Source organism: Pseudonaja textilis, chromosome 7 (genome assembly GCF_049901715.1).
Source record: "Pseudonaja textilis isolate UNSWEBS1 chromosome 7, rPseTex1.2, whole genome shotgun sequence".
Lineage (NCBI taxonomy): Eukaryota > Metazoa > Chordata > Lepidosauria > Squamata > Elapidae > Pseudonaja > Pseudonaja textilis.
The window spans coordinates 43,297,653-43,318,066 of NC_141996.1; the positions used below are offsets into that span (position 1 = coordinate 43,297,653).

A 20,414-nucleotide genomic window follows, 5' to 3' on the forward strand; every position below is an offset into this window, starting at 1 on the left:
TCTCTTGTGGGTGCAAAGGATCTCAAGAATGACGAAGTGCTTGACCTCTCTCTTGGGCTCAGCCTTGTCATCTCCTACAGGCTCTATTAACATCTTCTAGTATACTATCTGATGGTACTTCCCAATTGACCATTGATAAATGGGTTTTTGAAGGTTCACTGCAACTACTTTATGCATGATCTTTTGCTTCATGCTAGCTGCTATGCTCTATAAAGGAGCAGGTTGCAGTGACATTCTATGTTTAGTTGTTAGCTGCACACCCAGTTTTTCTCCAAGTATTGTTGAGTTCAAAATAATGTATAGTTGATCTATCTCTAATATTGAGATGAGCTTTTTCTTCATTGTTCTGAAGCATTGTTTCTCAGTTAATGGGGATGCAGATCTCCTGTCCATCCATAATTCACTCATACATTTCATATATCCCCCTCTCATTACATTTATTGTACTGTTGTAGTAGCAATTCCAGATTATTTTGTCTTGTCTATGCATGGTTTGTTCCAGTAGTGCACTTATCATCAGAGTGCTGCAGTTCCCCAATACCTTATGCAAACCTTGTTAATTGAGGCAATGTCTGTACTGGCACAATACTCCTTGTTTGTGTCACTCTCATATTTGAGATGAAACATTATCATGTTGTTGCCCAAGGACTCTATTGGTAAGATAGGTACCAGCCATGATTTGAACCTTGGTCTCTTTATCAAAAGCGACACTCTAACAACTACGCTATCCAGCCACAATGTAACCTAACATAACATAAGGTAACAACATAACATAACAATATCTCATCTCATAATAAGTATCAGGAGTCTCGCTCCCTTCAATCCTTTCTGCACCTCCTCCCCGTGTATTCCTATGGAGGTATTTCTGTTTCTGTTCACTTGGGAAATAACAGGAAATTCTTCTGAGAAGGGATGAAAATGGATTACATGAATTTAAGATAACTACTTGAAGAATCAATTTCAGGAAATTAATTGCAGATGGTTAATGAGGTTTAATTACTCACTCCCTTTTAAAGCATGTGAGAGAAATCTGTATATATTGTAAGATTAGTATTTGAGACAAATGATGGGCTGACAGCAGGGCAGCTGGGTTTGGGGGCAACTTGCCAACACACAATATAAGATTTCAAACAGTTACATGTAAAGGTTACTGTACTATGATAAAAACATACCAGTGCACATTAGAACATTTTAATTCCATAACATGTCAACTTGATAATATTGGAAAAGATTCAGTACTTCAACTTCTAAAACCCTACAGAAAGGCTGGATAAGAGTATTCCAGTTAAAAAAAATTCTTAGGAAATGCTAGAAAGTTCTCTCAATCCATTACAGTGAGCTCTACATATCTTTAATTTCAGTGACCACTCTCATGTTTATTATGCCTTCTGATTTGTGTTTAAGAAAGATTTTTAAAAAGCTGTTAATTCCTAAACTTAAATGGATTCTTAAATTGCTACTAAGTATTTCTTCATCAACTTTATGAAACATGAACACATGTAATTAAGGAAGGGAAAGAAAGAATCCTTGCAATTGTCCAAGCTTGTTTTTCTGGCAGTCCTTTTTGCAGGACCATAATTACATGAGACCCAGAGAATCTCTATTTTAAGAAAGTGTCTGCCAAGAAATGAAAGGATTTTAGCATTTATCACTGTTTCTCCGAGGTCACAGATGCAGTATAGAAACTAATTGATTGACCCCTTAACCCGTGCTTTTCATATAGTCTCTATGGATGGACCAATTCTTCCAAATTCCATAGGCTTTCAGATGATAAGGAACAAGGGAGTCAGCTTGTTTCTGCAGGACAAGCTATATATTCACACTTTGTTTTTTTTTTAAAGCATTTAAAATACTCCTAGCCCTCACAGAACTATAGTCTTTGGGAATATGAACTGGACAGATTTTTTTTTTAAAAAAAGCCTAAGTGTTTGAATCTGATGCTTGTAATATAAGGAGAGCATAGAAAAAGGTAAATTGGTAGCAAATGAAACAGTATAAAACTCCACATAGTAATGATTCCCTCCATATTTAAAAAATGCAATGTATTTTAAGAAACATTTCCTTCTATAGTCTCAATTCTCATTGATTCAGAGTGCCTACACAAAAAGTGCAAAGATTAACATACTCATATTATTTCTCCATGAAAAAGCCTTGTACTTTACAAGAAGTCAGTTATTTTGAAGGACAGAGACAATTATGCCACATGAAAATATTAATTGAAAGGACATTCAATTTTTTAAATTCTCCCATTCTAATCCACTCATCCATTCTATCTTGGGCCTAGCATTATTTTTATGAATACTGCATGAGAGAATGCCCAATTGCTGGGTTTCACTTCAATAGGGTACTGTAGCCCTTCTAGCAATTCTCTGTTAAGCCTTGTAAAGATATAATGAGTGAGTAAAACTTGAGCTATTACACAGAAAAGGAGAATCACCAGAAAAGGCAAAACGACCATTTATGGTAATATAATAATAATTATTGTACTAATGAATATTCTACAGATATTTTATTTAGGAATTGATAAAACTGTAGGTTGAAATTAAAAATTTAAACAAAAGTATCTGTATGGCAATTGTTTTTTTTTAACCTAACTTACAGTTATACAATTACCAGATGAAAAGATTTAAGCTTTATTCACTTGAAAATCATAATCACTAGGTGAGAAATCTATTTATGAAAGGATGCTTAAGGTCACAACTTCTTTGTAATAAATAAAGGTCAAATTCCTGGATTCTGTACTTTGGAAACCCAGCCATTCATGATCAGTTTGTTGGCTGAAACTAATAAACAGACGAACAAATGGTCAAAATTGGGAGCGTCCTATCAAATTCTGTACCTGTCAAAAGTGGTGTCTCCCAAGGAAGTGTTCTAGGACCAACTCTCTTCATACTCTACATAAATGACCTCTGTGATCATATTAAGAGCAACTACGTTCTCTTCGCTGATGATGTAAAGCTATTCAACAAAACAGACAATACTACTACCCTTCAAAAAGACCTTGACTATGTATCAGAATAGTCAAACAAATGGCAACTTCAAATTTCAACAAATAAATGCTCTGTCCTACATATTGGCAAAAAATAAATAAATCAGAAAATAAAATACAGGCTGAATAGTCAAGACCTTGTTGATGATCCATACTCTGTCAAGGATCTTGGAGTACCCATCTCTAATAATCTAAGTGCTAGAGCCCACTGTAACTACATAACCAAAAAGATGTTAAGAGTTGTTAACCTAATCTTACGTAGTTTTTTCTCCTGTAATATTACACTACTAACTAGAGCATACAAAACATTTGCTAGACCAATACTCAAATACAGCTCTTCAGTCTGGAACCCACATTAGGTATCTGATATTAACACAGTTGAGAAAGTCCAGAAATATTTCACAAGAAGAGTTCTCCACTCCTCTACTCGTTGCAGAATACCTTATGCCACAGGACTTGAAATTCTAGACTTAGACAACCTAGAACTATGCTGCCTTCGGTCCGATCTAAGTATAGTATATAAAATCATACATTGCAATGTTCTACCTGTCAATGAATACTTCAGCTTCAACCATAACAATACAAGAGCCAACAATAGATACAGGTGAAACTCAAAAAATTAGAATATAGTGCAAAAGTTCATTTATTTCAGTAATGCAACTTAAAAGTGAAACTAATATATGAGATAGACTCATTACATGCAAAGCAAGATAGTTCAAGCCATGATTTGTCATAACTGAGATGATTATGGTTTACAGCTCATGAAAACCCCAAATCCACAATCTCAGAAAATTAGAATATTGTGAAAAGGTTCAATATTCTAGGCTCAAAGTGTTCCACTCTAATCAGCTAATTAAGCCATAACACCTGCAAAGGGTTCCTGAGCCTTTAAATGGTTTCTCAGTCAGGTTCAGTAGGAATCACAATGTTGGGAAAGACTGCTGACCGGACAGTTGTGCAGAAAACCATCAATGACATCCTCCATAAGGAGGGAAAGACTCAAAAGGTAATTGCACATGAAGTTGGATGTTCCCAAAGTGCTGTATCAAAGCACATTAATAGAAAGTTATGTGGAAGGGGAAAGTATGGAAGAAAAAGGTTCACAAGCAGCAGGGACGACCGCAGCCTGAAGAGGATTGTAAGGAAAAGGCCATTCAAAAGTGTTGGGGACTTTCACAAGGAGTGGACTGAGGCTGGAGTCAGTGCATCAAGAGCCACCATACACAGACGGATCCTGGACATGGGCTTCAAATGTCGTGTTCCTCTTGTCAAGCCACTCCTGAACAACAAACAACATCAGAAGCATCTTACCTGGGCTAAAGAAAAACAGACCTGGTCTGTTGCTCAGTGGTCCAAAGTCCTCTTTTCTGATGAGAGCAACTTTTGCATCTCATTTGGAAACCAAGGACCCAGAGTCTGGAGGAAGAATGGAGAGGCACACACTGCAAGATGCTTGAAGTCCAGTATGAAGCTTCCAGAGTCGGTGTTGATTTGGGGAGCCATGTCATCTGCTGGTTTTGGTCCACTGTGCTTCATTAAGTCCAAGGTCAACACAGCTGTCTACCAGAAGATTTTGGAGCATTTCATGCTTCCTTCCACAGACGAGCTTTATCGGGGTGCTGACATCATTTTCCAGCAGGACTTGGCACCTGCCCACACTGCCAAAAGCACCAAAACCTGGTTAATGACCATGGGATTATTGTGCTTGATTGGCCAGCAAACTCGCCTGACCTGAACCCCATAGAGAATCTATGGGGCATTGCCAAGAGACAGTTGAGAGACACGAGACCAAACAATGCAGAAGAGCTGAAGGCCGCTATTGAAGCATCCTGGTCTTCCATAATACCCCAGCAGTGCCACAGGCTGATAACTTCCATGCCACGCCGCATTGAGACAGCAATTGCTGCAAAAGGGGCCCAAACCAAGTACTGAGTACATATGCATGCTTATACTTTTCAGAGGTCCGATATTGTTCTATGTACAATCCTTGTTTTACTGATTGCATGTAATATTCTAATTTTCTGAGATTGTGGATTTGCGGTTTTCATGAGCTGTAAGCCATAATCATCTTAATTATGACAAATCACGGCTTGACCTATCTTGTTTTGCATGGAATGAGTCTATCTCATATATTAGTTTCACTTTTAAGTTGCATTACTGAAATAAATGAACTTTTGCACGATATTCTAATTTTTCGAGTTTCACCTGTACAAACTCAAGGTTAATCGCACCAAACTTGATTGCAGGAAATATGACTTCAGCAACAGAGTGATCAATGTCTGGAATACTCTACCTGACTCTGTGGTTTCTTCCCCAAGCCCCCAAAACTTTAACCTTAGACTTTCTACTATTGATCTCATCCCTTTCCTAAGAGGTCTGTAGGGGGCATGCATAAGCGCACCAACGTGCCTACCATCCCTGTCTTATTGTTTCTTTTACTTTTCTTATATGTATCCATGTATTCATAACTATGTTTTTACTTATACCTATTATCTTGTAAGCAATTGACAAACTAAATTAAAAAATAATAACACAAACTATGTATGTGTTAGCACTCTTTCAAATATAGTTACTACTACCTATAAGCTGAAAAATAAAATCCTGCAAAAAATCCTGACATTATAGAATGTTTTAAAAACTTGGGGAAACTGTTACACTATTACAGCTTTATATACCAGGATCATATACTCAGCTTGTCGTGATTGTTCAAGTCAACTTTGAACTCGATGCAACCAGCTACAGCTTCTATAATTAACTGAAAAAAAAAATCCCGGATGCATATATTATAAAACTTTCAATCTAGCATAATACTTACCCATACAGATTTTCAAGGGGTCCACAAATTTTCCACAATAGTTCCTACAGATAGTTATAGTTTGTACATGATATAATACAGCTTCAGAATAGAATTTATGAACTGGTATAAGGTATAGAGTTTCCTGCCTGAGCAAGGGGTTAGACTAGAAGACCTTCAAGGTCCCTTCTAACTCTATTCTATTCTATTCTATTCTATCCTATCCTATCCTATTCTCTTTATTCTATTCTATTCTATTCTATTCTATTCTATTCTATTCTATTCTATTCTATTCTATTCTATTCTATTCTAATTCTTATTCTATTCTCTTAGCAATTCAAGCATAAAAGCAAAATTAAAGAAGTACTCAGTTAATCCTACTTATTTATCTATAACCTTTCCCCCACAACTCACTAGTCCTTATATAAGAAGGATATTTTATATGTCTATTTTATGGCTTTTGAAATAGAGAAGGCAATGGGATTCATTTTAAAACTCACCTAAAATAAAACAGATCTTATTTTTTAAAAAAAGAAGTGGTCATATAATTCAAGAAACTTATATTCATTAGTTGGTAGTTTGAGTGATAGTCATTTATGTCATGATTATGTCAAGAGGAAATAATCTGCATCTATCCATTAGATAATTGATCTTACAAATTATTTATTATACAGTTATGTCTATCTGCTGAAGCTAGGACTTATCAGTTTTTAAACCTTATGCAAGTGAATTTTGATGATGGTCACATTTACCATGCTTGCTTTGCTACATCAAACTGATATGCCCTGGTCAACTCATCAAGATGGGCCTGAAGCATAGGTTGCATTTCTTCTCTAGGAGAGGGAGTTAAAGTTGCAGTGGACTGTTGTCCAAAAGAGATTGCAGGGGAAGAAGCCACTCCTCGGACAGGGGGTGTAGGAACTCTGTCATCTTCTTCAAGTTCATCCTCCATTCCCTGATGCAAATATGTCTGGACAGGTAAAGGTGGACACCAAACATCACTGTTGTACCTACAAAATAAATTATTTTGGTTCACGGTTGAGTCTTAAAGTTTTAACAATTATGTAATAGAGATGGTAGATATCCATCTTTGTTGTTAAGGGCACTCTGATTTAAAACTCTGCTCAACCATGAAATTCTAAATGTTCAGACTACTGTTATGAGGTTGGAAGTGTCACACAGGGGGAATAAATGTTTATTGCATTGAATTCCTGCAGGGAAAAGGTAAGATATAAACCTAATAAAAAAAATAAGCTAAAGGGTATTTAGTAAGCGAAGTATTAACATACAGTTGCAGAATTAGAATAAACATGTCACTTGTTTATTTCAGTAAATCTAAGATTTTCTTTCCTCCCTTTTCAAAAATATTATTCTGACTTTTGATATTTCTGATAGTGTTCTAATCAATAATAAAAACCACTTGCTAGTGTCTTTAAAATATCCTTTCTTTGGCTGACATGAGCAGCAATGTCAAGCAAACAAATAATTGTGCAAACTATGGGACAAATGCAGATGTGTGTTTTGCTAGTATTATTTATAACTGGACAAACAATTAATGTTAAATATTAAGGAGGGCGTATGAGTGTGTGTAAGGTGCCAAGGTCGTGTGGTGAGGGTGGTGCAGGGTTGCATGACAGTTGGGGAGGGTGCATGATGATGTACAAGGATTTGAGGAAGATACAGGGAGGATACACAAGGATGAATGGAGGTACACAAGAGTATGAGGGAAACGTGGCAAAGCCTAGAAAAGTGTATAAAGGTGTGTAAGTATATATGGGGATATGAGGGAATTGCAGCTAGGCTCATGGAGGATATGTGGTAGTACAAGGAAGATGTGTTGAGGCTTGAAGAATGTATGTGCTTGGCATCGTTTGAACGCAGACTGGGACTGGGGAAGGGTGCATAGATGGGGGAAACTTACCCTAGTGGCTTGTAACTTTCCCTGCTAGCTTTATTGATTTTCTTGGAAAGCTGGCAGGGAAGATAGCAAAGGACGATCACATGATTGTAAGGCAGTGCAACTGATCAGGTGGAATCTGGTTGCAAGTGCCCATATTGCAATTATGTGATTGTAAGTTGCTGGCATAGTCAAAATGCTGAGGACTGCTCATATCTATTATTTATTCAGCATTGTTGTAACTTTGAATTGTTACATGAGGTCCATGCTATTGATGTGAATTGTTAAGCACTATATTTCTTTGAGAAATAGAGTCTGGAGAATAGAGAAACCATACTGGAAGTGAAATGACATTGCCAATAGCAATTAAGGATGTAAAAGGAATATCCTTATCTATGGAAGATTGTTTGAAATTGAATCTTCTCTTCAACTTTCAGTAGAGAGATGAAAATGTGCATTTGTAATGGAAGGGTATGGAGCAAGGATTACTGAGCCAGATGGATTAAAACACTATTGTAATAAATGTATATGAACAGTCTTACATTTACAATCTCTCTTCAAACTTCATAATAAATGGCTGATCCTGACCCTAACCCTAACCTAGCCTTAGCTGTCAGATAATGGATTCAAAATTGTTCATAGGAAAATACATTACCCTTGTTCTTGTGGATCCACCCCATAGTGTTCTAACTCTGTTCCTGGAAGTGGATGTATTGGAGGAGGTGGAAGAGGAACACTGGCCCAGGTAGACCCATTATTTTTCTGAGTCTTGGGAGTATTTTTGTTTTTCTTTTTCTTTCCTCCTTTCCCACCTGAAGTCAAGAAACATTACAAAAATATGAAGAAGCTAAGTTAATTATTTACATATTTCTATTTCCAGAAAGAGTTTTGATTCCAGATGGCACGTGTAAAAAAAAGAGTGAAAGAATGAAAAGAACTTTTTTCTATTTTTATTTTACTAATATCAGCAGCAAGATGTTATAGCTGACATAAGTTAGAAATAATAATAGAGTGGTGTGGCGTGAAAAGAATCCGTATAATTGTCAAGCATTACTTCTTTTCATTTAACAAACTCCATATAACTTAATCACAACGAACCATACATTGAATAAAAATTAAAATGTTCTTGTGTCAAAACTATATTTATAGATTTATTTTGTCTGTGTTAGGAAACATAAAACACCAGAACAAAGTGCTTCAAAACAGAGTATTTATAATACTGTTTCTCAGGGTGATTTCTCAGTTATTAAGAACACAACCCCAAATATGATTCATTTGGCTTATTTCCAGACACAAAGCCAAGTGTAGGTGTTAAACTCTAAAAAAAGTCTGTAAGCAGTTTATTGCTGGAATAGGTTTCCAGCATTCAGCTAAAAATGCAAAAATTATAAGTGTAATATTTTAAATATATTCACTCCAATAGCCTCCCTCCCAATTATATATAAAAAAAGTTTATACATGGAGAAATGAACAATGAGGAATGCAAAAACATAGATGAGAATGTATACACATATCCCTGACGAGACTACATCACATTTTATGGAAGTCCAGACTTAATAATAGCTAATGATCATACTATATTTGGTCATAATGTGCTATATGCCAAAGAAGAATGAAACATCAAACAGAATTAGGTAATAACACAGAAGAATTCTGAATAGGTAAAGGTAATATAGGGCTTACAGAAAATACACATATACGTAAGTAAAGAATAATAAAAATGGAACGTGACAAGACAATAGAAATGTTAAAAATAACTTCACACATTTTTAAATTTTGATTTTTTTAAAAAATATGGCATGCATAATGTAATTTTGTTATACTGCAGTCGATTTTATACTGTCATTTATGTACTGTGACCCATCTTGATGGCATATATAATTACACTACAATAACCAGCATGCAACCTTTGCTTTATGTTTGGATTTAATTCTAAATATTTTAAATGCTTATCTTTCAATTCCAATATAATTCTACTACTGAATTTATTGATATGCTGGACCTCAGAGATATCGTGATTTTACATGAGAATATGTGTCCAATAATAGCCTATACAATAAAAAACCCTCATAAATAACCTTAGAGAAAACCAAAGCTATAAAGTGATTACTTTATAGAAAGAAAGTACTGCTCCAGAAAGGTGAGAATTTTATGAAATAAAATTTTCATTCATGCTCAAAAATATAGGAAATCAATTCATACATAATTTATATGTTCTCTAAATTAGCTTCTTAAATTGAGCAAATAAAGTATATTTTTTCAAAAAAAGCAAAATAACAATTCATATATGATTATATATGAATCATTCAGGTACATTTACACAAAAGTTATACCCAGTAATTGATCATGTATCTTGAGTCTTTCAGGTTTATAAAATTGAATTAAAAATAAAAACTTCCTTCTTATGTAAATTGTATTGAAACCAACCTGAGAGGCTGTCACTCCTTTCTGAACTGTTGTGAGAGCTGGTGGTGCTGAAATCTTGTGACTGGTTGTGTGGCATTCTATTAGACAATCCCTCAGCCAAACGGTAGTCAGGGATGTAAAGCAAAGCTAAGGGTTGAAGGGCAAAGGTCATAGTACCTTCTTGTGATTAGTTTATAGCACATGCACAACATGCAGTTAACTCTTTATCAGCTTATAAGTAAAATGTATTAAATATTTAACCTAGTGTATCATATGGGTAGCAGGATGCAGTGCATATCTATGAAACTGGAAAAAGATGAAAGAAACTGAAATAGCATAATCCAATTAGTTGAATTTGTAAAGTTTTAGAATACATGCAAGATACATTAAAGGAAGTGAGAACAGTAGTGGGTAACCCATAATTTTATTTCCATGCAGAGAACATATTCATAAAAGAAAATTAAGAACAAGAATCACCATTGTTGCCTTTTCCCTGATCTGGAAGAGAGTAACCAAATCCCATTAAGTCACTTTTCTGCTGAATTGAACTTTTCCACTGAGGATCTGGTAAATCAACCGCCAATTCATGGATGCTGTTGGAATGCAGTATTTGCGTTGTGGCATATGGAGTAGCTTGTGTTATTTGGCTGGAACTATTGTAACTAGTTTTGGTACTGAAGTCAATGCTGCTATAAATGGCTCCATCAGAAAGCATTGTGGCAGTTTTATCCCCTGGCATTGGAGGTAGCACATCTGGGGTGCAAACAGAGAAATGGAAGGAAAAAAATAGTATTATAAAGAAAAAATACTAAGCTATCAAGGTTTTAATAGGAAAAATAAATATATCATGCTGCACATTTGCTTTTTGGCTGAGACAGTTTCCATGAGCCAGTGAAGGGAAAATGATGTATTGCCTATGCCTTTCTATCAGCATCTTTGACAAACTTTGCACTTGTCCTTCACATCTCACTGCTTAAAAGCCATATTTCCTCCATATCTTCAACTGTGAAAATGAAGCTTGGAATATTTCGGTCCCAAACACTGTTTCCAATTGTTCATTTTATGTCAGTGCCAATGACACTGTCGTGCTCAAGGGATATGATAAAAATCCCAGAAAGAACAATCTCCTTGTATTTTCCTCCCTGCCAATTCCATCATGCGAGCACTGCACAAACTACTGAATGAACACAGAGATACCTTCAGTTATTAGTAAAGAGTCTTGGTCAATGCTACTTTAATGTATTTATTTTTAAAATCACCTGGATAATAAATTATTTTGGATTTTTTTTTTCATTTTCAAGAACTTCATCTAATTGAGACTTGAAATATGCTAAAACATAGAATTACTTTAAATTTAATATTAGATGTTGAAATGATTTGATTTTTCATCAAAATTATTTTAACCCACTAAGTGAAATACAAGGGAATGACCTTCATTACTATAAAATTAAATGGGTAAATATTATTTATCCAAAATAATTACCAAAATATTAATGATTAGCCTAATGTAGTATGAAGTCTTTTTATTTTTCATTTTATTTCAATAAAAGGCATAAACCAAATTCTCACATGGAAAAGTGAATAGCGTAGTTAAGATCAATTTGTGAAAATTATATGCTTTGGAAAAGAAATGAAATACCCTGATATACCTGTGTGACCTGTGTGTACTTTGACAACAGCATTTGTGAAAAACACGAATTATTTTCATAGGGCAGCCAAAAGACAAATATAGAAATAATGAATCAGAAATCAATTGTCCAAATTAAAATGATCATATTCATTTGTAGCATTTTTATATCACAGACTCTGTAGACTCAATGCAGTTTTAAAGCTAATTCTTTATTTTTCTAGAGAAGGCCCACCTTGAGCGCTTTCCATTTCTGAGAAACACTCACAGACAAATAGATGAATTGTATAGGTTCAAAGAAAAGAATGATCAAGGAACTATAAAGAGTGACTGAATGAACTGGGAATGCTTAACTCAGAAGAATGAGGAAGGATATGTTTGCACTTTTCAAGGACCAGAACAGATGTTACCCAGAAGAATATAAAGAGCTACTCCCACTTGTTCCAGACTAGTAGGAGGGACTTAATTGATTTAAGATTTAAAAAGGCAGAAATGTTAGAAAGAAAGAAATTAAAAATAGAAGCATTTTAATAGTGGACTCTATTACTTATACTGTAATTTAATTCAGATTCTTGCACTGAATTGCTTACAGTAGAATGCTAAAGCCAGGTTGCTGGTTGGGATACTGCATTGTTAGTTTTATACCTATTTGAAAGTGATTGCACTGACTTTCAATGAACTAATTATTTCTGTTTATGCATTTATTTATGATATGTAAGGTCATAATCTAACTGGAACTCATAGGCTTGGAACCCACGTTATCTGGTATCTGTTACTATATATTTAGTCAATAAATGTGATTATTGCAAGAGTTTTGATTTATATGGTTAGAACTACAGATTTCAGATGGCTAAATTGAGTGACTGTGGATTTTCAGGAATTTTGGGTGTCAAATGTTCTATGTTTGGTTCTGAATGGGATTACCACTTCAAACAGAGCTGTTGTGTGATTTTTGGGTTATACTAGATTCATAGCTTCTGCCTTAAACTTGGACCACCTTACTCATGGTCATCTCTTCTTTATTTTTTAAATGTGTATACCACGTGATTCCCTGTGGCCGAGATTACTGCAATGTGCTTTACATGGGGCTATCTTTTGTGACAATTCATTACTATGCAAGCTGCCCTGGGTGGCAGTAGGTTTGTTTTAGATGGAATTCAAGAGGCTGGCTATCAGCTTTAAAGCTCTTCATTGCACAGGGGGAACACTTGTCTCTGATTATCTTTGCCAATCTAATAAGATCTGACAAAGTAGGTGTTTTTCAGATTCTGTCATTTCAGCAATATCATTTGGTGGAACACAAGAGACCTACCTTCTCTATCACAATCAGGCCCCCAATGATCTGAAAGGCCTGCCTTTTGTAAAAGCCTTGATGAGCCATTTTATTTCTCCCATTCCCCCCCCTCCACACACCACAAGCTTTTCATATTTTTCAAATACATCCAGATAGTTTGCTTGTAACTGATGAATTGTGTAATGGATTTTGTATCTTGTTATACTTTATTTTTACAATATTATGCTATTTTAATTGTATGTCATCTTGAGTTTATGTCAGGACAGCAATTATAAAAATTGACTAAATGTAATAAATATTTTATTTCGTAAACCTCTTGATAATATAAAAAGCTTTTGTATAAATATATAGTGTAACAATATATCATTACCGGTACTTTTTATTTTCATTGTTTATATTTCCATCATCATTTTTTTAACAAACATGTTGTATAAAGAAACAATGTATCCTGCCAAACAATGTATCATGCATGTTAAGAAATTTGAAAATGTACCTCCACGACCAAAATTCCCAAGATCACTTGGTCCATTGGTACTGTTGTTAACAGGAAGGCTGGTAGCAGGCCAAGAATCCGCAAGCCAAGGATAACTTGGATCACTTGCATTTAACAAGCCTGGCCGACTAAAGAAATCCAATAATAAAGTATTAATGTGAGAAATCTATGTAACTGTAATAAAGACAATTTTATTGGAAAGTTTGTGGAACAAATGGAAAGGAGCATTCCATTTACAGTTGTAACAATTCTATGAAATTTGTAAAGTAATTTTATATCAAAATAGTGAAGTCTGTGCATTTAAAAATCTTCAGAGTAAACTTGGATTCTGTATAAACCTGACACACTGCCTGTAGAAACTGGTAGCATACCCTCACACAGTTTGCTGTAATCCCATTGAATTCTATTGTCTGGGCTGAAAAGAAGTAATAGGCTGTACCACTGAAAGAACCTAAGCCAGGAAGAAATGATAAATTGCTACCTCAAGGGAATAATCATTCAAAGTGACTGTTCTATATCAACCATTTCCAGCCCTCTGGTGATTATTTTTTCACTTCCTGCATACCAAATATATGTCTGTTATCTAGAAGATGCTAGAGTGCTCTTGCATGAATTTAAAAGCAAGCAAGTTTGAATGGGATTAATGGAAAATTCAAAGTATCTGTTCTACCTATGACAGCAGACTTCCATATGTTTATTTTCAATTTTTATAAACTACTGAAGGCAGAATATGTATTGACTGAAACAAATGGATGAGATATACATTAGGCTTAATCTTGTTCCTAAACTTTGGTAAGATAAATAAAGATGGAGAGAAAATATGAAGCAAATAAATTGAAAGTATACATATTAACATTTTTAAAAGCAAAAAATATCCTTGGGAATCAGAATTTCGCATTAGCAGGTATTTCATCAGATGTTTGTACATAACATTTATGACAGTATATTTTTTTCTTGCACCCCCAATATTCCCGTCTGTATAATTTCAGAGAGAAGTATCGGTTTCTATAGAAACGGCAATAAGATGATCACACAGCTTGCTTCTCATTTATGTACTCTCATTAGACTTAATCCCTTTTTTGCTAAAATATTGATTCAATGGGAGATGGGAAGTTATTACCAGATCCTAATTACAGTCTCCATATTGGCACTGAGAAAATATATGAGGATATATGGGTCTGTTATCAACTTTTATCAATTTCAATTGAGTGACCACAGTTGTAGAATCTAGTCCTATCAATTTACAACTTATTCATCTTCTGTGAATCATTTATTTTGTGAACGATTGTGTGTAATTGTTCATTCACTGCAATTTAATGGAAGCCAATAAGGTCTCTTAAACAACAGCAACTTCATTTACTAATGCCTAATTAATGCAATAACTATCCTGAAAACAAATGAATACATTCCTTCTGATATTTTCTACTAATTTCTTCTTGGGCATCTGGGAGTTATCGAACATCTGGGCTTGATTTCCTTAAGTGTACAACAGATCATTAAAAGCCAGTTTAATCCTTTTAATTCCTGCTAGAATTGCTACTTTTACATCTGATCATCTCTCTGTGTCTCTAGCTCCTAAAAAGGAAGAAAATTAAATGAGCTAAACATATGAGAAATCCAAAGAAGTATGATCTGTAAATATAGAAGTAAATATGGAAGTATACCTTCCATTGCTCATAAGTCCTCCATCTCCTCTTTGAAAAGTGACTGGTTTGTGTTTCAAATAGAAAAAAAAAAGAAAAGAAAAAGTGCATTAGTATTTTATATTGAGTGAAATTATAATATGTAGGATAATTCATAAAGTCAAAAGGCCTATGCTCCACCTACCTGAGGATTGCATTTTAAGTGAGATAACTAAGTATAAGGATAGTGAAAGCCAAGGTAATTCCTGTTTCCTCAGCATGATGTTAATTTAAGTTAGTCTTTTTCAGTGACATGCTCACAGGATAATTTATTTCTGATTTCCTGTGATTATGGAGTTTATAGCAATTTTTGAAAATCAACTGACTAAAATCGAAAGACTTATAATACACTGAGCCCAAAGCCACTGAAATTGTGCAGGTCTGATAAAAGCATTACCTTTATTTCTCTAGCTAAATTAAAATGAAATTGCACACTCTTAACATGTTAGTGCTTAATGAAACAATAATGATGTTATGGTTATAATAATGTTATCACAAAATAGAAGTGAAAAACATGTTAAAACTGAAAACTGAAAAAATGGTAAAGTTTCACAGCAAACATTCTGTATTGTCTTTATTACACAATTTGATAATTGTGTAAATTGATACTATACTGTAGTTATTAAGACTATATCATAAACCCATTATAAATCAGTTCAGTAAATAGTATTCAGATCCAATCATAATGTTCTTAGAAAAGTAGTTGTTAGCCATTAAAATCCAATATTTAGGATATTTTCTCAAATGACAATCCAGGATACTTTGTATTTGGTTCTGAAAATCATACATGTCTGGGAGAAGGCAGCCAAAATTTCTGTGCCAGTTGCTAAAGAGTAAATGTGACTTTAGACGCTTTGAAGCCAATAGAAAGATCAGCGGCTAAAAAGAGGCAAAAGGGTTGGCTCAGTTTTCCATCCTTCTGAGGTCGGTAAAATGAGGATCCAGATTGTTGGGGGCAAAATGCTGACTCTAACCGATTAGAGAGGGCTGTAAAGCATTCTGAAGCAGTATGTAAGTTTAAATGATATTGTAATTGCTATTTCTGTTGTATCCTTTAATACAGTATTATGCAATAGGTTAGGTAGATTTAATTAAATTCAATATCTATTAAATATTTCATATTAGTGCAGCACCATTTACATTCAGATATAGTAAGCTGCTACCTTGTATAAGGTGGAATTCACAGATATACGTTGAACTCTGTGTATGATTTTTTTATTTATTTATTTAATTAATTAATTTATATTACCACCTATTTGCCCATGACAACTCGAGGTGGTTTACAAAATGTAAAACCATATTTAAAACAAAAAATAAAAATAAAAGACAATAAAAATTAATGAAAAGAATCAAATAAATTAATAAAGTACAATAGAACAAAATCTGGAAAAAAATCAGCCCCAACTCCCACCTCCCACCCCGACAACAGATACATTAGCCATTTGATGGGCTCCATCCCACTCTGGGTTCCCTAGGCCTGCTGGCAAAACCAGGTCTTCAGTGCCTTCCAAAAGAATGCTAGAATGGAGGCTGTTCTAATCTCTGGGGGAATGATGTTCCAGAGAGATGGAACCACCAAAGAGAAGGCCCTTCTTCTGGGTCCCATCAGGTGTATCTCCCTCAGGGATGGGACCTGCAACATTCCCTGCCTCCCCACTCCCTACTCTAATGGGTAAGGTAGATGTGACTGGCAAGAGACGTTCCCACAGATAACCCGGTCCCAAGCCATGAAGAGCTTTAAAGGTGACAATCAGCACCTTGAATTGCACCTGGAAGCAAATCAGCAACCAATGCAGCTCCTGCAGGAGAGGTGACACATGTGCACACTGGGGTCTGCACAAAACCATGCAGGCCGCTGCATTTTGCACCAACTGGAGTTTCTGGATGCTGCTCTAGGGCTGCCCCACGTAGAGCGTGTTGCAATAATCAAGACGGCAAGTGACTAGGGCATGAGTGACTGTGAGTAGAGACCGCTGGTCCAGAAAAGGACATAATTGGTGCACAACGCACAGTTGCACAAAGGCCCTCATGGTCATGACCGCCACCTGCTCTTTGAGCAGGAGTCATGAGTCCAGGAAAACCCCTAGATTACTCACAGGGTTTGTTTGGGTAGCGCCACCCCATCCAAGACCAAAGGTGGCAATTCTCTGAGCCAACAAACCCCAAATCCAGAGCCACTTGGTCTTGCAAGGGTTTAGTTTCAACCCATTGCTCCCCATCCAGCCCCTAACAGCCTCAAGGCACTGCAAGAGGGAGGACACAGCAACACTTAACTCACTAAGAGCTGAGACATACAGCTGTGTATCATCAACATATTGGTGATACCTCAGTCCATGGTGATGGATGATCTCACCCAGTGGCTTCATATAAATGTTGAACAGGAGCGGAGAGAGTACTGAGCCCTGCGGAACCCCATAAAGCAACGGACGAGGGCTGGATCTCTCCCCTTCTAAGTGACTGAGAGTGGCCGCAGAGGAAGGAATTGAACCAAGACAGCACAAGACCTTCTACTCTCATCCCCCGAAGCCACCCCAGGAGAATCCCATGGTCAGTGGTATCAAAAGCCATCAAGAGGTGAAGTAAAGCAAGGATGGATGCACTACCCTCCATCCTGCTCCCGCCAGAGATCATCCAAAAGGGCAACCAATGCCGTTTCTGTCCCAAATCCAGGTCTGAATCCTGACCGGTAGGGGTCGAGATAATCTGTTTCATCCAAAAACCTCTGGAGCTGCTGTGTGAGCACCTTCTCAACAACCTTCCCCCAAAAGGGAAGAGACAGGTCAGAAATTATCCAACCGGGTAGAGTTCAGCGATGGTTTCTTAAGAAGAGGGTGGACCACAGCCTCCTTAAAGTGCTGGGGTACCATCTCCTCCTGTAGAGAAGCATCAATTACTGCCAGAGTTCACCTGTCTGTCACCTCCTGGGAAGCTATCACAAGCCAGGAGGGACATGGGTCTAAAACACAGGTGCTTGCACCCTAGGATTCTGTCCACTTCCTTAGGAGCAGCAGGGTCAAACCATTCCCAGATAACAGGGCAAAAACCTGCCTCAGGAACTTCTACTGGACCAGCAACCATGCCAGCATCTAACTGGGAACAAAGTGGACCAATTTTGTCTTCCAGAAAATCTGCAAATCTCCTCCTTCCCTAGGAGGAGACGGCTCACCTTAAAGAGGTGATTATCTGCAGATGCAATCAGTATGGAGAAATATTTACACTTTGCTGCACGAATCACCACAAGGTAGGCCTTAGTAGCAGCTCTTACCCATGTTCGATCGAGTTCATCTCCTGTCTTCCACCAGCGGCGCTCTAGACGTCTCCTCATACGTTTCATCCCTCTCAGTTCCTCTGTATACCATGGGGCACAGAGAGGTCTATGGGTGAGGAGAGGTTGCAAGGGTGCAATCCTATCCAGAGCCTCAGTTACCTTCCTTTTTACCATATACTTTCCCATTAATATATAAATATTTCTCAGAAACACTGATAAATAAAATAAATAAAAAATAACATAAGCTATTCTTTTTTCCCTGCAATACCACTCAGACCACAATCTCAGTCAATGATTCAAGACTGAAATACTATCTCTGTAGATATTAGAATATAAAACAAGAATATCTACATCTTCTGGGGAAACATTACGTTCATGTTATCAGTTCTACAAGTGGCTTACCAATAAGAACAAAGCAGGTCCCTTTAAGATATCTCACAGAATAAATTTAAGAATTGATAATTAATTGCCTATCACCACTGAATAAACAATAATTGATGCTTAAACATCAATATAGATATATTTCATGTTAAATGGTATGCTGTACCTATCGGGAAATGAATTAATACATATTCAGCTTAAATATTGCTTCTAATTATATTGTCAGTCATAATCATTAGATACATTAGATTGAATGGATGCTTTACAATATGCAAGAAAAATAGCCATTATGGACCTTTTTTCTGCTTTTTAATAACAATCAAAATTGTACAAAAAGACAAGAATATGAGAACTGAAACACTGAACTGACTGAAATAAAATAGTTCTCAATAGAGGCACAGTAATATAGTCAGAAAGTTGAAGGTTTGGAAAACACTGGGATTGAAATGATTTTTTTTAAAAGTATCAGAGATCATTATGAAGTAGAATATGAAATAGCTACAATTGGACTTATATGCTAAGTAAAGTCGAAAAATTTTTCTAAATGTATGATGGATCTTGACAGACTAGAACACTGGGTGGTATCTAACAAAATGAAATTCAATGTAAAGTCAAGTCCTACATTTAGGCAAGAAAAACAAAAAGTACACATATAGACTGGGTAAAACCAGGCTCAATAGCAGTAACTGTGAGAGGGATCTTGGAGTCTTAGTGGATAACCAGCTAAATATGAGCCAGAAGTGTGCAGCCCATGCCAAAAAGGCTAATGTAATCCTAAATTGCATTAACACATGGATACAATCGAGATCAAGTGAGGTACTAATACAACTCTATAAAGCCTTAGTAAGACCACACCTAGAGTATTGCGTCCAGTTTTGGTCACCACATTATAAAAAAGATGTTGACTCTAGAAAAGGTACAGAGAAGAGCAACCAGGATGATTAGGGGACTGGAGACTAAAACATATGAAGAACGGTTACAGGAATTGGGCCTAGCTAGTCTAGTGAAGAGAAGGACCAGGGGAGACATGCTAGCAATCTTCCAATATTTGAGGGGCTGCCACAGAGAGGAAGAGGTCAAGTTATTTTCTAAAGTGCCTGTAGACCAGACAAGGAATAATGGATAGAAACTGAACAAGGAGAGATTTAACCTGGAAATAAGGAGAAACTTTCTGACAGTGAGAACAATCAACCATTGCTCTCGGAAGTTATGGGAGCATCATCACTTGAGACTTTCAAGAAGAGACTGGACTGCCATTTGTCAGAAATGGTGTAGGGTCTCCCCCTTGGACTGGGGATTGGACTAGATGACCTACAAGGTCCCTTCCAACTCTGATTATCTGTTATCTGAATAGTTCCTGATGTAAGAAAACTTGCATTCCTTTATTATCCTCATATATTGGCAGATGTCTATAAATCATTATTAAATAGGAAATTTCTTCTGGATATATCTTATAATTTAGTATTTTAGCCAAATCCATATTTCTTTCATTTAAATTTAGTTGACAGTGTGTTGGGTCTTTGAAAGTATCCATACAACCAACTCATGGAAAATGGTTTATTCTCTTGCTTTCTGTGTCTCTGT

At 36.0% G+C, this 20,414-nt stretch overlaps 1 protein-coding gene across 12 annotated transcripts in view; it reads right to left on the reverse strand.

Moving 5' to 3' along the window:
- The window catches only part of ROBO2 (roundabout guidance receptor 2), a 783,469-nt gene that overhangs the window by 20,659 nt on the left and 742,396 nt on the right, over positions 1 to 20,414 (reverse strand). For 8 of the 12 annotated variants that reach the window (XM_026700666.2, XM_087937503.1, XM_087937502.1 and 5 more), the window contains 6 exons: positions 15,164 to 15,206; positions 13,500 to 13,627; positions 10,563 to 10,838; positions 10,107 to 10,232; positions 8,335 to 8,491; positions 6,535 to 6,792 (listed from right to left, as the gene is read on the reverse strand). In XM_026700666.2, coding sequence (XP_026556451.2) covers positions 6,535 to 6,792; positions 8,335 to 8,491; positions 10,107 to 10,232; positions 10,563 to 10,838; positions 13,500 to 13,627; positions 15,164 to 15,206 — 988 coding nt within the window. The remainder of the gene's footprint in view (positions 1 to 6,534; positions 6,793 to 8,334; positions 8,492 to 10,106; positions 10,233 to 10,562; positions 10,839 to 13,499; positions 13,628 to 15,163; positions 15,207 to 20,414) is intronic. The other 4 variants (XM_087937509.1, XM_087937512.1, XM_087937510.1 and 1 more) reach the window with 1 other exon arrangement.